The sequence below is a fragment of the Vidua chalybeata genome, chromosome 7 (genome assembly GCF_026979565.1).
Source record: "Vidua chalybeata isolate OUT-0048 chromosome 7, bVidCha1 merged haplotype, whole genome shotgun sequence".
NCBI lineage: Eukaryota > Metazoa > Chordata > Aves > Passeriformes > Viduidae > Vidua > Vidua chalybeata.
The window spans coordinates 22679047-22694422 of NC_071536.1; the positions used below are offsets into that span (position 1 = coordinate 22679047).

Below are 15376 nucleotides of genomic sequence, written 5' to 3' on the forward strand. Positions count from 1 at the left end.
ATGATAAATAAAGTAATATAGCATGGGGGTTTTTTGAATTGCATGCACAAGAATTTTGGACAAGATTGTCATTTGTAAAAAATCAGGAGACAGAGTATTTGGTCTGATAAGTGATAAACTTCTACCAAAACATCATCCTTTAAAGAATGAGAAAAGACTGACTTGGGTTTGTTTCAGATATGGCTGTAAGGAAAATCTGACCCTAAGGCCAGAGCAGCATTGCTGCCTGTGGTATGTACAGAGGACTTCACTTACTTTTAGCAGACCAGTTTGTGCATGCTGCTCGTTGCCTTACTTGTAAGACTCTGCCAGAGGTATCACGTGTGTTTGCTGCAGTTTTCTTTGTGTATGAAAAACCAACGTTGGTTTAGTTCTGGATTGTTTGACAGCCTAATGCTGTTTTGTTACCACTTTCATGAGATAGTACCATTGGTAAATGAAACAGTCTGAATTTTTTTTTTTTTTAATTCCTCTTATTCTTTTGATGAGCAAGGGGGAGACACCAGGAGGAAGAGTAAGCAGCCATAGGGGCAAGGATGCTGCTTTTTGGAGTAATGCTACCCTAAGCTATTCCTTGAACTGCCATCTTGGTCTGTGGCTTCACAGTTGCCTCCATTGCACTTGGTTCTTTTCAGCCAAACTAAGGGAAAGGTTGACTTGAAAGCTGAGCTGCTAGCAAGACCAGCCAAGCCATCTTTGTTCTTTATTTGGTACTGCACCAAAGCCCTTTTATCAGACCAGCAGATCTAACCACCCTTTTTTGACATCCCTGTACCACTCTTTTGACTATCTACACATCCTAGATATCTCAGAAAGTGCTGTTTCTACTTGACAACTTTATCAGGAGTTGAATTTCCATGCTAACACATCCAGCCATTAATGTTTGAAAGATTTCAGCTTTCCATGCTGTTCTTAGTTGACCTGGTGCTACATTCAGGCCATCAAAGGTCAGTGCAGGCAAATAATTCCTAATGTGCAGCTAGACATCTACCGGGAAGCTCCACCAGAAGTTACCTGCCCTCTTGCTCTTATTTTTATGGATGAATCTTCAGTTTTAATTAAAAGTTACCTTTACAACTTTGAGAATTTCATCCTACTGAAGGAATACTATTTTCCTTATTTGTAAGGAGAAGCAGACTGAGATCTATAAAAGCAGGCTCATGTGCTGGATTTTCCTATGCTGATTTTAGCAAACTCCTTGCTACATTTCATCAAGTCCCCCGATTTGTTGTGTTCACAGTATTGTACTGAATTGCCTTAATATATGACAGAACTCCTTTTCATCTATGTGCCCTTGATCACTTACATATAGGAGAATATTTACATTTTTCCTAACTTCACATAAAGAGCATTAGATTTACTAATTGGTTAGATTCTCTTACTACTGCTACTACCTCTAATTTAAATGTGTCCTATTTTCTATGGTTTAAAATTCAAAAGAGTTTACCCACAGATTGTCTTGAATGTTCAGCAACTTTGTGCTTCAAACAGGCCTAAAATCAGCTTCTCTAGGCCATGGATGCCCAAACTGGCTTTCATTAAACAACAAAATGGTTTTGCTAGAAATAGCCTGGATCTGTTGAGACTGATGCTGAGCAAATGCTAACAAACCCTGCTTGATCCAAGTTGAATGAGATTAAATAGTATTTGTATTATACTAAGCATTGTGTTCTGGAGTATCCTAGTCCCAGTTCTCTGAAATGATGCTGGAAAAGTGATCACTTCATTAAGCATTCTGGTAATGAAGCAAGTGATTTTTGTATTACTGTAACATCTAAAATTCTCCTTAAAAAATGAAGCAATGCTCCTTTTTCACTCTTGTGCATAAAAATTGTCTATTGAGAAACAGAAAAATGTGTCAGAGAGCATAGCCACTGAATACTGGAAGACAAAAAAGATGTACTGACGGGAAATGTGAGCAGAAAATGCTTCCATCTAACTTCTAAGAAGCTAAACCGATCCTAACCAAGTAGGTTAGGATTTTGGAGTTATCTAAAGATAAAAATTATTACTTTCTTGCCTTTTCCAGGATAAAATTGTCCAAATGTCAACATTTTCCTAGTGTTCTTTGTAGTAGATGGTTTCAAGATAAAAGCTCATAAAGGCTTGTGGGAGAAAGAAAAATTAGGTGTTAATGTCTTAATCCATAGTGTTCAAACAGCCTGTAATTCAATTCAAGATTTGAATACATGGGATACACAGATCTAAAATAATGTACGTAGAACTGCTTTGTGTGTATACTTGAGCACACACCCTTTCAAGGGCAAAGGGTTAACAAATGAGGGAAACTGTGTCTATTTCTTGCTGTTTGTCAAGCTGTGTTTTCTGCTGCTAGTGTTTCCTGATCAACTGGGAACGTCTTGAGTTGTCTGTACCATCTTAGCAGCATTTTCTGTAGCAGTAGCAGCTGTCTGGACCATTTACTGGCTGGGTGAGCTGTTCTTGTTTCCATCTTTTCGGGCACAGGAGTTAAACATAGCTGCTTTTGTCATGCTAAACTGATTGTAATTTGTCCTGTGGTTCTCTAATGGTGCAAGATCATCTCTGAGAAATGTCAAAAGTAGCATGGTGTCCACTGGCCCCAGAAATTTGGAAACAGTTGTCCTCGATGCTGCCTGCACACAGATTTTTTTCAGCTCTTACTTTGAATCACTTTTGCTGGGTATAAGGCAAACTTACAGCACTGCAGTGTTCATTGCCTTCCATGAGAGCACAAATTAGATCTTGTCTGTCCTGGAGGTGTCACTGTGTGTGTAACTGCACTGATACAGTTGAACTAATGAAATCTTTGGTAAATCTGCTGCTGTGTTGCACACTCGCTGCAGACGCTGCAGCCAGGTGCCCGTACCGAGGCCACACTCCCCTCCCAAATGGGAAATGATGCAGGAGGCAAACGTTTTAGAAGCAATGAAGTTAAACTCCAGTTCTTTTCTAATGAGATTTGAGCTTTTACATTTCATTCTAGGAAACTGTAGAGAGTTGGGAGTCATTTAGAAGCTTTTGGGAATGTCATTTGCAGTCTCATACATGCTACATGCAGTCTCATTACAATCTAAAGAAAATTGGTGTACGTGTTGTAGCATGTATACTAAGCTACATGAGTTTGGTCCCTGGTGCTCTGTAGAAAAGCCCTATGTAGAGAAGTTTTGCCAATATTATACACTGATGTCTTCTGGTCTGTGAGTTCTATGCAATATTGAAATTTATAAAACTTCTGGACTGACTTTCAGCTTATGCAAATGAATGCAGAACCACCGGATGAGAGTGGAACCAGGCCGATATGTGCAAGTGCTGAAAAGTGACAACTCCTTACATAATGAGTCTGATGGTTTAAAAAGTTTCTACTGATCTTGCTCATGTTTTAGAACTGTATTGCTATTTTAATAATACCTGGCTGCTTCTGTTCAGTTTGGTGGCTTTGCTATGGAGGAGAATCACATTTATGGAGGTGTGGTCATTCTCCCATAGCAGATTACAAGTTCAGTGTTAGACTATATATATAAAAATAATAATAAATATTTAAATAACAAATATAAAAAAATATATAATGTGTGTGTATACATACACCACTTGCAGTAATGTAGTCTCATACTCCATAAATGGAGTATGAACTCCATAAATGTCAAAATACCATGACAGATTAGCACAAACTCCTAGCTGAAGTTGAGTTGGTAGTCACTTCAACCTTTGCTGAAATAATTGTAAAAGTGTCTTGTGCTTCCCTTTTATTGACTGTAAAAAGCAGTGGGGTATGAAAGCCTGATGAATTTAACACTGTTAGTGTTTCTTGAATTTGGTATGTACTTTCCTGGTTATACCTGAGACTTGCTTTAAATCCTTTGCCAGCAATGCTGTGCATGTCCTCCTGTTCCTTGTGTGTTGATTATAATGACTTGTATCTGCTGCATTTTATCATATTGCAGAATATAAAAACCGTAAGGACACTTCTTGAAATTTCAGAAGTGAGGAGCAAAAAGATGAATGGCACTTTCCATCCAGCACAGGTCATGCTGACCTCAATTCTGTGGCAAATACTTTGAAAGACTATGGAAATAATTGCAGTGGAGTAACCAGGAAGGACAGTGATGCTCTGAGTCTACTTTCCTTTTCTTCAGCTCATGGAGGAGTCATTTATTCCCATGGAAAGTGATGCAAGATTCTGTTCCCACTGATACTGGTTCAACTGTTACTTGACATAGGCACATAGCAAGCTGCTGAGGAGAGAATGGGACCTTTTTGGAATCAAAATTACAGTAACCTTTGTGTTGCACTCAGGCAGTGTCTCTACAACAGCTTGTTCTTTCCTGATTACATTAGTTAGGCCTGGAGACGCTTAAAAAAGGGAAAACATTTCCAAAGTGAGTAGGAAAGGTAAAATATCTAAAGTGATCTGTACTTTGAAGCATCAATTGTGTAGCTTGAAGAGCCTTTTCATGGGGGCATCCAGATTCAGTCTTGATGATGAAGTCTTATAAAAGTGGCTTTTTCTACCCTTTTTTTTTTCTGATGTGCCACCTTTCCAACAGCTAGAGATGCTGGGTGTGGTGAAGAGGGTGTGGTCTCTCAGGGAGATGAAGATGAGGAATGCAGAAGAAAGAGCCAGAGCTAGCTGCCTCATCTGCTCCATCGATGTTGTCAAAGGAAGCAGCAGGAATAGACTGGGCCACCTATTAAATACTTGTGTAATGGCCTCACCAGGAAGAACATCCATTCTCTTCTTTGGAATAGAACACAGGGATTCCCAGTAACAGTGCTGCTGCTATGCTGGGTGCAGTATGTTACCCATAAGGAATCAGCAATCATAGACAAAGGGATTTTGATAGGAATTGACTCCCTCATGCACGGTCGGGCACAAGTTCTTTAATTTATTTAACTTGAATAAACAGAAAATGACATAGCGGATCCCATGTGAGCCAAAAGAGCCATCTGTGGTCTAACCCTGTGACAAACAGTATAGCAATAATTCCAATGCCACCAACAATGTGGAGTTTGCCAGAAAAGCAGATGCTTCTTTTGACATGCATCTTCAATGCGGTGCCATTCCTATCCTATAATTGCTGTCTATGGAGGGAGGGTGGATAGGGTAGCCAGATGAGCAGAATGGTGACATTGTAGTTTTTGGGGGAAAAGCCAACAGTTTGGAAAATAATAAAAAAGGACAAAGAAGTATAAAAATAATTTTTAAAAACCTGCAAAATTCTCTTGTGTGCATCATGAAATCTGTGACACCTTTTAAGTAAGGGACAATACTTGCATGGATTTATCAGAAATCCAAAGTCTAATACAATATGGAAGAAGAATAATACTTCAGAAACTTCTGTGCAGAGTTTTAAACTTTTTTTTTTTTAAAGCTTTTCTTTCTCTATTATTTTAAAGAACTAAAGACTGGCCAAACATTCTTAACATACTTTTTTATTTGTCTTTTTGTTGTACTGTCAGCTTTTATAATACAGATATTCAGGCAGTTCTTGAACAAGCCACGGTGTCTGTATATACACTCTGCTACTTTTTAACCAGTTTTATGATATATATAGACTTAGCTGGATTAACCTCCAAAATACAGTGATGGATAGCATCCCTAATAGTTAAGAGCATATTTACTGCTTTATGAAATTAAAAATGTAGCTACCTAGAACCATAAAAAATTATGTATTTTAAACATCACAAACGGAAGCTCTTGAAAGCAGCATGTTTTTGATCACATTGAATATTGCCCATGGGCGTGTTTGTTGGCACTGGAAGTCAAGTTCACAACAGATAATAACAAAGAAATTGAACAGCAGTAGAGCTGGAGATTAGCATTCTTCTAATGAGAGTCTGTCCTCTGAACACAAGTAACTGCCTTATGTGGTGCAGGAGTCTCATTGCCAGAGCTTAGTTTTGTGGGATTTACGTAGAGAAATGGTTACCTGCTCTCTTGTATTTTCCTATAAGGGAGCCAAAAATGTCCAGGATAAAGCCATTTCTCTCATTTTCCATACATTTAAGTCCCACTTCTTCCATTACACTATAAGTACAGTCAGAGAATACTATTAGTTATTTTCAGATCTTAGTACGCTGACATCTGAAGAGTTCTTAAATGGAGGTAGTGAGGAGTTTCCTGCTTAATAAATGCTAAAGCAGAGTCCTATTTACAATGCAAAGGAACTTCTGTGAACCTCTTAATGCTTATGAAGAGCTTATTGAATAATTTTTTGCTCTAATTCTATGAATACTGTCCTCTGAGCTGTCATTGAAGTGCTTGTGAGCTGCATGTGATTTACAGGCTATGATGTGACCATCTGTGATCTAGTTTAAACTACTGCATGACCCAGGAGTTTCTAAGTTAATTGCTGTTTCAGGGGAAGCATTTCTCCTATGAAGGATATCTTGAATGTTTCCTGTTGTGGAGAACATTGTCAGATTTTATACCCCACTATTAACATGTACCAAGAGATGTGTAATGCAAGGGAGGAATTTTTTATTATTTGGATTCAGTGTCACATACTGGACTTGCTACCTTACAGGTGCTCGCATAAACCATCAGTGTGCAAGTTACACCTCTCTGAAAATGGATGTGTTTTCTTTTAATTGTAATTTGAATCCTCAGGCTGGAACAAAAACTTCAACATAGTCTAGATATTCAGTACTCTGTGCTTTCTGAATCCTGAGCAAAAGCCTTGGCTGGTTTCACTGAGGAAAATAGGCCTGTGTATGTACTAGAATCAAGAAGGAAGAAGGCAGTGAATTCTTTTGTGTCTACTGCTCCATGAAGGGCTAACCACAAAAACATATACATGCTTTTTTGTCTGTCTGGTAGATCTTAATACCATGTTCTCTTTCTTCGGGTACTTCAGCATCTTGACTTTCTTTTCAGATTCTTTAAATCTGGCCTAGCTGTTGAATTGTTCATATTTCAGAAACTTAAGTCTTTTGTTTTATATGTGTCTATAATTCTGTCATGGCTAGGGCATGGTACCAAGGTATTGTTTCAGGGGATTGTCCAGGAAATCCAGGTATAAAACTGAGAGGGAAGACAGACTCTGTGATTCATGATGAGCAGGTGGAAGGGGAAAGGGAGGGTTCATGACATCTGGAAAGGAACAGGATGTAGCCCAGTTCAGCACTCCCCTTGCTCTCCTTTGGGATAGCTTTTGTGCTTTTTATTTGTGCTTTTTTTGTGCTTTTTATTTGGGATAGCTTTTGCACTTTTTATTTGTCTCTAAACTAGGGGAATCAGTCAATGGAGCACTGAAAAATCCCTGACAAGGGATAGTCAATAGAGTGAGTTCCTGGGAACTTTGAAGCTTTTTCATTTATCGCCGAAACTCTAGAAGAGCTCCCTGAACCAGGAGTTTCTTGCGCTCATTGCTTGCTTTATTGTTACCATCTTGCCTGCCAACTCCAAGTTAGAAAGCTTCTTTTCTTGAGTAATAACAATAAAAAATTCTCCACACCCTATTATTGGAGAAAAAAATCTGTTCAGAAGTATCAGTGTGGGTTTTGTTATATACTTCAATGTGGCCAGGATTATGGTCACACTTCTTCAAGTGTCTTCATGGAAAAGATATAGATAGATTTTTGAGCTTTCTTTCATTGCTAGCAGAATATTGCTGTTGAATTAAGCTTTAAATGTGTAATTTAAATAATACTGCTTTCATTTCCTGTCAAAATATGAAAATATGACATTTTATAACAAGCTGGAATTGTTTGCTTCAATACTTTCTGGTTTTAGTAATTGTTCCTTTCTGGTGAGAACAGGTTCAGTCCTGCTATGTTGCCATAAGATCTGAGGAAAGGAAGCAAAACAGCTCAGTGGGCAATGAGCTTGGGTTATAATCGGGTGAGTTTAGAGGTGAAATTGTTAGGAGCATCTGAGCCATGACTAGAGGTTTGTGCTAGACTTTGTCTTGTTTCATTGTTGGTAGAGCCACTCTTCATGAAGATATTTTAAAAAGGAAGCTGCGAGAAGTACCTACTCATTCACTCATTTCTGTATTTCAAGGAAGGGCTTCTTCAAATGGCTCAGAAAAAATTATTCCCTGGAAAACATTTTTCTTACTGGCAAATTAGTTCAAATTAGTTAAAGTAGAACAAAGAAGAAGGAGAATGTTAACTAAAAACAAATATCAGAGTGAAAATAACTTTTTTTTATTATTATCTTTACAGATGCATGATGTTGTCCACGTATGTTTTTTGTTTCCTTTTGTTTCCTTTTAGTATGGAAAAGACTGTTATCTGTATTTAGAAAAACAGTTTTCATAGGACTTGGCTGTAACATACAGGCAAGAAAAAAGGTATAACCCTATATTTTTATCTTGTAAAGCTCCTCTTCAAACTTATCTGTTAAGGCAAGGGGGCTTCCCTATTCAGTGTGATATGTCTTTTTCCTTGATTACTTAATTTTCATCCTATTTGTTGCAGTTCATCGTTGCTGTAATCCCAACTGTAGTATTCTGGACACAGTTTTTTCATACTAAGACATGGAACATTTAGAGCAGTTTTTTTGGGAGAAACACAGGGCTGGATCTTCAGGTGCTCCTCGTCTGCCTGTGATGTTTTGTAACAGGCAGAGTCTTTGCTTGATGCCAGCCTCCACCCTCGGGTCCCGCATCGTCCCAGTAGTTGTTTCTGCTCCATGTGGCTGAACCACTAACACCTGTCATCACCACCTAAAGAAAGATGGAACAGGCTTGCATCCTGGGTATGCAAATAACTCTGATCACAAAATGCAGTATCCATAGTTTCTGCCTTGTGCAGTTCACCAGCCCTTTCTGGAATAGTCCTGTTGACTCATACAGTGTCACTATGAGATCATGTTTTTTACCCGTGCAAGGAGAAGTTAAGGTCAGTGGTTTAAAGGAGAAAAAGGGGGCAGGTATCAGGATTTTTCCCACCTGAGGAGATGTTCAGCAGAAGTGTGGAATTTCTGAGATACTCTTTCTACTGCTGTCATGCTGAAAATGCTTAGATTTGGTTGTTGAATCTTCCTGTGACAAATGCTTACAGACTAAAGAACTGTTGGAGAAGCTACCCTAAGGCAGGAGATGTGAGTAAAGCAGCAGCAAAGCTTTCGATTTCTGCGGGTTGACTCATGTCCACTGAGAATTGAACTTGGAGAGGCCTCCAGAAATTCAGTTTTGCTTGCTGTAATGTTTCAGACATGATGAGGAAAAACATGAAACAGAATAGTGCAGGACACTCAAAATGGCATCTCCGCTGCAGCTGTCACTTTGCTGGCTTAGAATAAGTGATCAAGGTTTAATGTTTCTTTATTTAAAGAAAGGTAATAAAGCAACTGCCTTCATCCATGAACACTCATTTCCGTTAAACACTTTGGAATTCTTCTTTCTGCAAGGGACACGATTTAATTCCAAATGAGTTCTTATTTTGCTAAGCTGTGCACAAAGTGTTGCAGTGTCTTGCTTCACTAGGTATGGCATCTTCTATTCTCCTGAGCCCTTGCTTTCATTGTAAAGCTCTCTCTAACCTAAAGTGTTAGGTAGATTAATAAATAAACAAGCAACCCCCAATTTAACCAAAAATAAATCCAGATTTAATACTTTTTTTTTCACTGTTGCATATATCCACAGAAAATCTATGGTAATTTTTATATCAATGCCAATTATTGAAGGTGCAGCTTTCAAAAACAGGAAGGTTAGGCAAAGTCAGGCAGGGTAAGCAGATGCTTGGAGCTTAGGCACCAGGGCAAAGCTAGGGAAACACTGCTGGTGAGATTTTGATCTTATGAGATGATCCAAGTAGCAATTCTGGATAAATAAGTTAATGTATGCTGCAATTTATGGTTTGAATTTAGAGTAGATGTGTGAGAACTCTGTTGTTAAAAGTCATGGTACTTTTCCCATTAGGAATTCTGGGTGAGTGATTAAACTCATAATTAAATGCTAGCATGTTATATAACTTTATATGCATATTTTATTGCACAAAGTTAGAGACTTAATGTAGAGATCATACTCTGGGTACAGTCATTGTCCAAATTATCTTAGGCTCATTGAAGTTCTGTTGGAATTCTGTAGTCTGAAGGCAGCAAGGTTCAGTATCTCTCAACCCCCAGGTCAAAGGAATTTATTGGGGTTATTCCATTTTGGTTTGATGTCTTTTTTTTTTGTCTGTTGACAGCAAAGAGATTCTTCTGTTCCTAGGTAGACAAAATCCTGCTCTGATTTACTTGCAGTCCTTAAGCATACAGTGGTTTATAAGAAAGACAGGAATGGCTCATATAAGATGAGTATATTCTCCAGCTAGTTTTCAGTACTTGCAGTTACTCCCATTTGGAGTTCAAATTGAGAATGAAACACAGGCAGACAATTCTCCTTGTTTTAAGGCACTTCATGGAGTCTGTTCAGTCACTGAGCTTTTTGTTTTCCTAATAAGTACCTGTGGTTTTCCCATTGCTGTGTTGGGGCTGTGGAGGGCTGGAGGGAAGGTCTCTCAGAGCAGGCTCCTCACAGCTGGCTCCAGAATGGGCTGGGGAGATCATAGAGCAGATGGGCTGATTATTCTGTCACTGGCCTTTTTTGCTTAGATGTTTGTGGAAGATGACAGGAAGGAAACTGCTGTGTAAAAAGAACGATTGCTAATTACCTCTTGGAGTGAAAACTAAGGAGGAAATGGCAAACCAGTGTGACCATGGTAATTCCTGTGAACAGGAATATTGTCACAAGAAATAATGTTCTGTTGCTTACATTCATTCCTCCTAGCCTTGAGTTCTGTGTTTTAATTTAAGATGCAATGATTACGAAGAAAAAAACTAATTAATGTACTTTTGTGTATGCTACAATATTGCAAATTATTGCGAAGTCCATATAGTAAAAACTTAAGAACAGAGTTGGATATTAATTTTTAGCAGAAGCTACAGTTTGTAAACCAAAACTTTTCAAATTTGATTTCAGGTTTCAGACAGAGCACTCAGTTAAGGTTTGTGAAATCTGTTTCTAAACAAACAACCCCAAATTTTGGCCAGGTCTCCTCTGCAGAATGTCTTGCCAGTAAAGCACTGTGTATCAGCCAGGGGTGTGGAAAAAAGTCATACATCCCCGCTGACATCAATCTGTTGGCAAAAGCCCAGGTGTGGATGCAGCTGTGCAGGCAGAAGAGAGCTTTTATCGGCTTGGCTGATGTTGTTTGGGGAGGTGATGCAACTACGCCAGCAGACAAACTCTTCTCCTGGCCTGCGCTGTCAGCGTAGGAGGCTCCGCCAGCGTGGTCACGGCGTCGCGGCTGCACTGCCAACCAACCCTTCGCAGCAAGAGCAACTGGAAAAAAAGGCCCCTTTGAACAACAGAGGGACCTCTATAATTTAGTTTTTATAAGTACTCGTCGATGAGGAACAGAGCGGAAAAAGTGATTCAGATTTTAAAATTAAAGTTTTAATGTAAAAAACGTGTTTTAGTTGTATGGCTTTAAGATGTCACTGTCCCTTTAATGGCTGTCTGTCGTTGGGTTGCAGGCTTTGAGAGCTGCAGGACACCAGCACATGTGTTTTGTAAAGCCTTTAAGGCTTGTGAAGGTTTGAGTCTCTCTGGAAGCACTGAAAAACCTTCTGTCTGTAAACTTAGGAAGACAACTGTAGTCCCATTTACATTCCCATCATGTTCAAATGTGACCACTGGCACTAGAACATCTTCATGTTTAAATAGAAGTTTAAATTTCTCAGAATGGAGTGTTTATGTTTTACAGACAGACAGAATTAGGATTCCTGCGCTCTCTACACACAGACACACATTTTCCTCTCCTGCCTTTGGCCAGCTGGTGACAAGATTTTGCAAAACTCCAGTTCTTCATAACATAGAAAAACAAAACATTTAAGGGAAAAACACTGTAAGAAATAAAAGCAAGACCAAACCAAAGATACTGAAATACTTAAAAGAGGCTCTTAGCCTTCAGCTGTAGTTTAGAAATAAACCAGTTTAAATGAAGACAGGTATGTGTATGTTGAGTTTTCTAGTAGCTGTATGTGCGCATTTTGAAACCGTAAACAGAGCAGTCTTGCATTTGATCACTGTTTGCATTTTGGGAACTTCACTGAAGGCTTTTTGAAGAAAATTTCACTGTGCCAGACTAAGTTTGTTCTGTTGTGAAAATGTTTTGAAACTAGTTACTCTGTCATCCTGCATTGCTTGTAACCCTAAAAATAATTACTGGCATTACTGGAAGAAGAGTGGTCTGACAGACTGACTTGTGCTGCTATTGTTAAAATCTGTCAATGTTTCCATTGCAAACTTGGAAGGGAGCATTTAATCTTTTTCCCTGGAAGAAATTCTAGATCAATGCTTCAATTCCAAATATAAATATTTTGGAAGAGATTTGATGTTTCTAAAAATCTTTATTAAAAACAACCAAAACAAACAAAAAAATCTCTAACCTTATGACAATGAAATATTGATACTCAGTTTTAAAATACTAAATGATCAGGAATGTATTTAATTATTTTTTGTAATTTTCAGTTCAATTAAATTAGGCAGCAACAATGTTACTGCTTATCAATGTTGATTTTATAGCAAGTCTTGCAGTTGGCTGTTCCAGGCCATTATAGCTGCATAATAAACTTTGCAACATGCCAAATTGGAGGATTTCAAAACCTTCCTGGGGAAACACAAAAAAGAAGCACATAATTACCATAAAGTATCTGATATAAGGCATGCCTTTGTACTTTTCTCCCACTCACACTTCCATTCCAATTTCTTGAGGTTATCTCCAAAATAGTTTCACATTTCTTGTGTGTAGTTTCATGGGTGCTTTAAACAGAGGTAAACTCTAATCCTTTCCTCTCTGCCTTCACATTCCTGCTCCCTGCCTTGTGACAGCCAAAGCTTTTGCGTAATGCAAAGCCCACATGGTGTACCAGATCAGGGAAGATCACTTTTTTGGTTCAGTTTGTGGCCATACAACTGTTTGTACTAATCCAAGGAAGAGGGTGGCACTAGGGTGGGTACAAGTGAGTCTACATTGACATCTCACTTTATATTCCAGTATATTTTTTCCCTCTCCTGTGCCTTTCCTCTGTATTCAGAGGGCAGTTCTTTGCAGTGAGTTTTGTGGTGGAAGCTCAGGCTTTTGCAGAAAAGGAGCCACATGCAGCCACTTGGTCAGTGAACACCATGTAGTCTCAAGATATTTACAGGCAACTTCAGTTCTCTAGTATATTTTTTGAAGTATTCCTCTCTTACAACACCACAGACAGGTTCATAGTACTTTTTGTACAGTGCCCTGCTATATTTCTCTTACTGCAAATTATTTCTTTACTGCAGATTTACTCTAGGACGTTTTTATGTTCCATTGGGGTCTGATTTTAAGAGCAATAGCGTTAGATACCTTGAGGAGTAGGTGGAAGTGCTTATGTGCTTTTCTCCTCTTGAAACTTGAATTTTTTACCATTATATAGAGCCTTTTTCTTGATAATTCTGAAGTAATCCACAAATATGGAGACAGAGAGCAGTTTGAAAGTTCTCCCAAGGCACACCATTCATTTAAAGTCTTTTCCTTAAGCTATCTGTGCTCCTTCTCTATCTGTAAAAAATAATAGTATTATATTATGTACTAAAAGCCAGAAGAGATAGAAAAGAGGCTTCTAATTATTTTTTGTATTTTTGATAGATTAAGGAAAGAGCATGGTCTTTGTGTCTGCCACAATTTGACATGTGAGACAGTCATAGTGATATAAACTTTGTACCTGCTGGAGCCTAGAGGAACAATAGTTCCTACTTCATTTTCACATGACATGACACAATGAAGAGTGATAAAATCCTGTGAGTAATATTCAGTGGAGGTTATATATAATTTGACCCTGTGTCATGCATCAAGTAGTGGTTGGAGATATTAGGATGTGCCTGTGAATCCTGTCCCAAATGTGGTGTGAAAGCAGTTGTATTTGAAATCCGTGGGTAATTAGGAGCAGATTGAACACAGTGCTCCAAATGGTAACCAGGCTGCTGTAGCTGATGTGCATGCTGTGATTGCTACCTGTACTTTACTCTAATGTGCTTTTTCCTTTGCAGCAGTCCATTGTACCAGCCCACCCAATGGCTCCTCCTAGTCCCAGCACCACCAGCAGTAATAACAACAGTAGTAGCAGCAGCAACTCAGGATGGGATCAATTAAGTAAAACTAACCTTTACATCAGAGCACTGCCTCCAAACACCACTGATCAGGACCTGGTAAAGCTATGCCAACCGTAAGTACTATGCTTAAACGCAAATTATAATGTCATACCTTAAAGGCTTGTAGTAGGTACCCAAGATGAGTGTTTGGATTATGAGGGAAGAAAACCAGGTTCATAAACAAACAGCCTCATGCTGTGATATGGTGGCAGGTTTCAACTTTGTTAACAATCAGAAGGAAAAGATTGTTTGATGCTTTGGAGAAGCAAACAAAGTGAGAATACAGTAGTGAACTGAAGCAACCCACAGCTTTCATAAAAGCTGTGATTACCCATTGTGCTGTTGAAATCACAGATAAAATTAATACCTAACTGTGAAACTTGCTATTGAGAACCTGCATAGAGGGTCTCCTCTGTTCACTGCTGAGATAATCTGTTGGTACAAACTTGAGTAATTGTTCTGAATCACTGTAAACTATAATGTGCATTTGAAGGCTTATTCTAGTTTCACGCTAATTTATGACTGTACTTTACTGCACAGTTATTTTTTTATTATTAGAAATAGCTGGTCCATGTAAGACTCCTCTCTAGTGGCTGAAGTTCTGGTTAGACTTGGTTTAGCAGAGGGCTTTTAGACAATGTTGTTAACCTAAGACTTTTTTTGCTTATGGGAGTTATTTGTTCTGTTTTTTAATTTTTACAGCAGCATGTGCCTCTTACTTTCAAATATGGTTTATGTATCAAAAGACTGTGCAGTTGGGTTGTTTATACACTGTTTAGAATCACCTGCCTTAAATGTTTTACTGGATTTTAAAAATGTCTTAGTACTTCTGAAATTCGTAGTGCACTGTCTGGATTATTTTGAAATCAAAAGTACTCAGCTAAATTGTCAATACTACATGTAGGAAAACATCCAAATCTGTCCATTTTGGAGGAAGAATTATTAATATTTGTATATAATGCTACTGTCTGAAATTTTAAAAATAATTTTATGTTCCATTTGGCAGATAACTAACTAGGAGTATACAAAAATAGAACACAACACAAGTAAGAAAAATCAATAGCAAAACCTGTAAATTTTGAATCCAAGCTTATGTGAAGTACCTTTGATTTTGAATACTGCAAAAAAATCTGATACCTAATTTATAGAGGGGATTTTCTTTTTTTAATTTTAAAGAAATTGGACTTGCAGGGTAGTAGTCACATATAAGTCATCTTAGTATTATAATAAAAATAGCTTGCTCTCAGGTCTTTAAAGAATCAAGTTCTATTTGCTCA

At 38.2% G+C, this 15376-nt stretch overlaps 1 protein-coding gene across 4 annotated transcripts in view; it reads left to right on the top strand.

Moving 5' to 3' along the window:
• Positions 1-15376, top strand: part of RBMS1 (RNA binding motif single stranded interacting protein 1) — a 143273-nt gene that overhangs the window by 63464 nt on the left and 64433 nt on the right. For 3 of the 4 annotated variants that reach the window (XM_053947727.1, XM_053947728.1, XM_053947729.1), the window contains exon 2: positions 13998-14173. In XM_053947727.1, the coding sequence (XP_053803702.1) occupies positions 13998-14173 (176 nt within the window). Of the gene's footprint in view, positions 1-13725; positions 13749-13997; positions 14174-15376 lie in introns of those variants that run through there. The other variant, XM_053947730.1, reaches the window with a different exon arrangement.